This window comes from Alosa pseudoharengus, unplaced genomic scaffold (assembly GCF_046254945.1).
Source record: "Alosa pseudoharengus isolate Yale_2024_CS ecotype anadromous, Long Island Sound unplaced genomic scaffold, YU_APseudo_1.1 YU_APseudo_1.1_scf_4, whole genome shotgun sequence".
Lineage (NCBI taxonomy): Eukaryota > Metazoa > Chordata > Actinopteri > Clupeiformes > Clupeidae > Alosa > Alosa pseudoharengus.
Genome location: NW_027468774.1, coordinates 907501 through 913895, shown reverse-complemented (window position 1 = coordinate 913895; position 6395 = coordinate 907501). Strand labels below are relative to the sequence as shown.

Below are 6395 nucleotides of genomic sequence, written 5' to 3'. Positions count from 1 at the left end.
CAGTCACACAGTTCACATGGCAGCGAGGAGACAATGGGACAGGAGCCACCTCAGTGACCTGCATCACCATGACAACAACACCTTACCAATGAGACAGCAGCCACCTCAGTGACCTGCATCACCATGACGATAACACCTTCCCAATGAGACGCCAGCCATTGACCTGCATCATCTCCATTCCTCGTGAGTTTCGGGACTCCTCGTGATGTGAAGCCACTCCTCTGAGTGGCACCAGGTTCAGGATGTCAACTTGTATCATTCAGTGGAACTCTCCTTCAATGGAACTCTCATTCAGTGGAACTCTACAAAACTAGCATGTCATAGAACTAGTTAGTTCGAACTGTAACTAAATAACTTTACATAGAACTAGTTAGTTCGAACTGTAACTAAATAACTTTACATAGCACTAGTTAGTTTGAACTGTAACTGAATAACGTTAAATAGAACTAGTTAGTTTGAACTGTAACTGACGGACACTCACTGTGGACTGTGTGTGCCCTGTGCCCTGTGCCCTGTGTGATGGGCGGCTGTACAGAGGGCACGTTCTGGGATGGACTCGTGCAGCGGTGCCTTCCCTGTGAGATGGTCTGCCAGCACGCCAACACACACACCCACGCACGGTGCAGCGACTACTGTGGTGAGTGTTACTCAGTCAGCATGTGTGTGTGTCCAGTGTCTGTGTGTGTGTGTCTGTCCAACTCTAGTCAGAGAGTTTGTGTGTGTGTTCAACTCTAGTCAGTCAGTGTGTGTGTGTCCAGTATGTGTGAGTGTCCAGTGTGTGTGTGTGTGTGTCCAGCTCTAGTCAGTCAGCATGTGTGTGTGTCCAACAGTCAGTCAGTGTGTGAGTGTGTGTGTGTGCCCAATTCTAGTCAGTCAGTGTGATTATGTGTGTGTCCAACTGTAGTCAGTCAACATGTGAGTGTACTGTATGTGTGTGTGTGAGTGTGTGTGTACAACTCTTGTCTGTCAGTGTGTGTGTGTGTGTTTGTCCAACTCTAGTCAGTCAGTGTGTGTGTGTGTGTCCAGTGTGTGTGTGTCCAGTGTGTGTGTGTGTGTGTGTGTGTGAATGTGTATATCCAACTCTAGTCAGAGAGTTTGTGTGTGTGTATGTGTGTTCAATTCTAGTCAATTTGTGTGTGTGTGTGCATGTTAGGGGTGTAACGGTACACAGAAGTCACGGTTCGGTTCATACCTCGGTTCGGACATCACGGTTCGGTACGAGTTCGGTACAATGGAGGGAAAAGCAAAACAAAAATGCAGAAAGCAGCATTTTTTATTGTACATGTCTCAGGCTGTACCACCTAGTGTGCATGTCTCAGGCTGTACCACCTAGTGTCATACAGTCTCTTCCCTGAGCTATCTGAACAGCCTGAAGTGTGTAAGATGTAGGCTAAACAGTACAATAAGTACCCAGACTCCATCTGTAACTTGTAAACAAAATAAAACAATCAACTATAAAACTGAAAATAGGCCTACAGCATCTCTTATTTCTGAAAGTGCAAATTACATAGAAAAATTATTTTTAAAAATCCACTTAAGCAAGACCTTCAACATCTGTGTTTAGTTGTATATGGAAGGGTCTACAATTTGCCTCAATATTTTTCATTGTGTGTAAAGTAATAATCTAGCCTACTAACTGTGAAAATATCACACTATTCTGCCTTTTTTTAAAAAACAAACACCCACTGGGGCGAAATTGCTCCTTTCATTTCATAAAGAGACTACAACTAGAAGTCACGTGACTTTGCCCTTTGACGTTAACTCACCGTAGCATGGTTTGTTTATTAGCCTGGTTAGCGTTGTCACTTTACTGTCACTTAACACTACCAGCTCCTCATGTGAGAAGTTACAAGTTACCACGCGATTTACATAGCTTTCTGTCATTACGAAATCGTTTAATTTAAGCCATAGGTTTTGGCCCTATTTGTATGTATCCAAAGGCTGCTGAAGCGCAGGGGAAGTTTTTTACCCCTCGTTTCAGTGATTGGTAGCTAGCCTACTACATCATCTGGGTGATGGCTTCTAATATGTGTAGCATTTTTTCCACTCACATACCCAACAACTGCTGAACAACGCCGACACACAGTTTCATCTTATCCACCACTCTTTCGCCTGTACTAACGTTACTGTAACTGAAGTTCTCAAACTTGCGATCTTAAAGAGACCAGCGGATCCTCTAACTCTTGTGGGTCGCCACCACTTGCTTAGTGCTGCTATCTCTGACTGACTTGACCGACAACCTGACAAAAAAAGAACATAGGCGCCAATCAGAGCTTCAGAGCTAAAGCGAGGCTACAGATTAGCGTTAGGTGTCGCTAAAGAACTCCCGTAACTCTCGCTACTTAACAGTAATTGCGCATGACATTAATTAATCCGCACACGAGTTTTATGTATTTTGATACCGTGTATTCTCCTTGTAAATTCATGCACCGAACCGTGACGCCCGTACCGTTTCGGTTCAATACGAATACATGAACCGTTACACCCCTAGTGCATGTGTATCCAACTCTAGTCAGACAGTTTGTGTGTGTGTGTGTGTGTGTATCCAACTCTAGTCAGTCAATGGGTGTGTGTGTGTGTGTACAGTATGTCCAAGTGTAGTCAGTCAATATGTGTGTGTGTGTGTGTGTGTGTATCCAACTCTAGTCAGACAGTGTGTGTGTGTGTGTGTGTCCAACTCTAGTCAGTCAGTGTGTGTGTGTGTGTCCAACTCCTCCTCTTCTCTCCTCCTTGGCAGTGTCTCATCGTTGCCGGGCAACTGCTGGTCACTTCTACGACCAGCTGCTGAAGAAGTGCTTCTCTTGTGGCCAGGTGTGTGGATCACACCCTCCTGAGTGTGTGACTGAGTGCCAGGGTAAGTCTACACACACACACACACACACGCATGCACGCCTATGTACACACACACGCACGCATACGTACACACACACACACACGCACGCATACGTACACTATACACACGGACACAAACACACACGCGTGCACATGCACACGTACACACACAGATTAATAATAATAATAATAATAATAATAGTAATATAACAATAAGCTTTATTTATATAGCACCTTTCATACACAGAATGCAGTTCAAAGTTCTTTACATTTGGAGCATTTAACACAATAATAAATGAAAAATAATAATAATACAAACAAACAAAAACGGGAAAAAAACGGTAAATAAAACATCAGAGATTTAGAATGAAGATGGTAAGACGACAAATACAACCACACACCCAATACAACTAATGCAGTGGAAACAGGAAGAGCCTGTAAATAGCAGCAGTAGAATGTCAGATAATGTGAAGAAATAGGAAATGGGCTACAAGATAAAAGTGAGTTAACTGAAATAGGCTACAAGATAAAAGTGACAAGACAAGATAAAAGTGAGTTAACTGAAAGCTCTCATTTACAGGTATGTTTTCAGATCTTTTTTAAAGATATTCACTGAACTCGCCTGCTTGGTGTACAGAGGCAGGGTGTTCCATAGTTTGGGGGCATAATGGATAAAAGCAGCTTCTCCACTTTGTTTGTGGAGCACTTTGGGTACAATTAAAAGATTAGAATTGGATGATCTAAGTTTCCTTTGTGGTTGATAAGATATTAAACGCTCAGAGATATATGAAGCTGCTATGCCATTCAGAGCTTTGTAAGTAATTAACATAACCTTAAAATCAATGTAAAAGTTCAAAGTGTTGTCATTCGCACAGTCCTAAAAGTCTTCATAGAAGAGTCCTTGGCGAGCTAAACTCCAAAAGGAATCTGATGCACTCACCAAATCACAATATCCTCTCCAAGCGACGACACACACTTCATTCAAAGTAGCAAACTCCCGCCACCACCCACATGTGCTTTACCAAGTTAATGAGCCAAGGAGATAGAGATAGATAGATAGATAGAGATAGATAAATAGATAGATAGATAGATAGATACTTTATTGATCCCCAAGGAGATAGAGATAGATAGATAGATAGATACTTTATTGATCCCCAAGGAGATAGAGATAGATAAATAGATAGATAGATAGATAGATACTTTATTGATCCCCAAGGAGATAGAGATAGATAGATATATAGAGATAGATAAATAGATAGATAGATAGATAGATAGATAGATACTATATTGATCCCCAAGGAGATAGAGATAGATAGATAGATATATAGAGAAAGATAAATAGATAGATAGATAGATAGATACTTTATTGATCCCCAAGGAGATAGGGATAGATAGATATATAGAGATAGATAGATAGATAGATACTTTATCGATCCCCAAGGAGATAGAGATATATAAATAGATAGATAGATAGATAGATACTTTATTGATCCCCAAGGAGATAGAGATAGATAGATATATAGAGATAGATAGATAGATAGATAGATAGATAGATAGATAGATAGATACTTTATGGATCCCCAAGGAGATAGGGATAGATAGAAATATAGAGATAGATAGATAGAGATAGATAGATAGATAGATAGATAGATAGATACTTTATTGATCCCCAAGGCCTAGAGGTGAGCCAGCTCCCCCTGGTGGATGGGATGTGGAAAATGACAGTGTCATGTCTGATCTGTGCGTCTATCCTTACACACACACACACACACACACTCTATCTCTCTCCAGGAAGTGTGAGGGAGTACCAGAGTGAGTCTGCACACACACACACACACATATTTACAGTTAAAAATACAATTGGTGGATGTTTTGTCTCATGTCTGAAGAATGACTAAACGTATACAAACATACAGTGTGTGTGTGTGTGTGTGTATATGTGTATTAATGTGCATATATGTGTGTGTGTGTATGTATGTGTGTGTATTATATGTGTATATATATGTGTATGTATGTGCATATATGTGTGTGTGTGTGTATATATGTGTGTATATGTCTGTGTGTATATGTATTATATGTCAAGTCAAGTCAAGTCAGTTTTATTTTTAAAGCGCATTTAACATGCACATAGTGCAACCCAAAGCGCTCCAACAAACAAGACACATAACAAGACAAACGATGCTGGATGGAGCGGCGTAGTCGCCAGCGTGCCCATGACATCAAGACATGACAAATACATTTAAAAAATAACAAATACAAAAAATGCTGGACGGAGCGGCGTCTGTTACTCCGTGAGACTGCAGCTCCTCTCCGCTAGGCTAACGTTAGTCTGCAGTTGGCATGGCAGCTCGCAGGTCAGCAACAGCTCGGCGGCCACGGCAGATCTCCCGCAGAGTAGCCCAGGTCCAGCTGTCCCGAGAGATCCCCTCGACCAGACAGTGAAGTGCAGCACCGCTCACGGATGGATGGAAGGATGTCCGATGCCCAGCTAGAGCAAAAGCTAGCCATAGCAAGCTCCCAATGGACAAACGTCAACGACGTTTCAGCTGACTTAGAAGCAGTAAAAAGGACTAAGAAGAACACGAAAACTATAAAAAATAGCGTAAATAAATAGGGAAAATATTTAACTAGACAAACCAACATGACATTACATAAAATTACGAACATTACATAAAAACAAACAAAAACATGATGCCAGACGGAGCGGCGTGTCTCGCCAGCGTCCCTGTAACCTAGCAACTATGTGTATATATATGTGTATGTATGTGCATTAGGGCTGTAACGATTTACGATTCGAAACCGAAATCGCGACATTCATATCCACGATACTGTGTCGCGGTGTGAAAAGGCAGAATCGCGACACACACTTTCTAGTGTTTCACGCAGTGCTTTGCAGCTTATGCGGCCGCAAAAGCAACCCACAACTCCCGCTTTACTTATCGGTAGCCTACGTTGTCCAAAAACAAATAAATAAATAAATAATCATTTCATACCTCTCCTTGCTTTCATTGTAGACTATGTGTGCAACTTTACCAAACAGTATAGAAGTAAACCCCCTCTCCTTGCCCCGCTCTCTCTCCCTGCCCCGCTCTCTCTTGCGCTCCCTCCCTCTCACTCTCCCTCCCTCTCCTGCTCAATGAACACGCGCGACTTAAATAAAACATTCACAATCGTGAAAGCAAGGACGCATAGACGACTAGCTAAATTACTATTAAATCCGCTTAGCATCATTAGCATGCTGCACATATTTGTTTAAAACTCTTGCATTGAAGTTGACTGATCATCTCAATACCAACGTTTCCCAAAAGGGCCTGTCCCAAGGAGAACAAGTATTACCTTGAAACTTAAACACACATGGGGAAACTGAACAGTCCAATCAGTAGACTATGATAGGCTAAGCTATATGCTACTTTGTTTACAATGTTTCCAGGCTTCAACCAGACAGCTGAATTAAAGAGGTAGAGTTGTAATAAAAAATAGTAGGCCTAGGCTATAGGCTAATCTGCATAAAGTGTGCTGTCATAAATATCAGTCATTCAGAAAAATATTTTTATATCAGGATA

The 6395-nt window shown here is 41.6% G+C and overlaps 1 protein-coding gene across 1 annotated transcript in view; it reads left to right on the top strand.

The window, feature by feature from the left end:
* tnfrsf13b (TNF receptor superfamily member 13B) overlaps window positions 1-6395 on the top strand; it is a 12603-nt gene continuing 6208 nt past the window's right edge. Inside the window, exons 1-3 of the mRNA XM_076265956.1 lie at window positions 1-183; window positions 536-637; window positions 2738-2854. Coding sequence (XP_076122071.1) covers window positions 144-183; window positions 536-637; window positions 2738-2854 — 259 coding nt within the window. The 5' untranslated portion in view covers window positions 1-143. The remainder of the gene's footprint in view (window positions 184-535; window positions 638-2737; window positions 2855-6395) is intronic.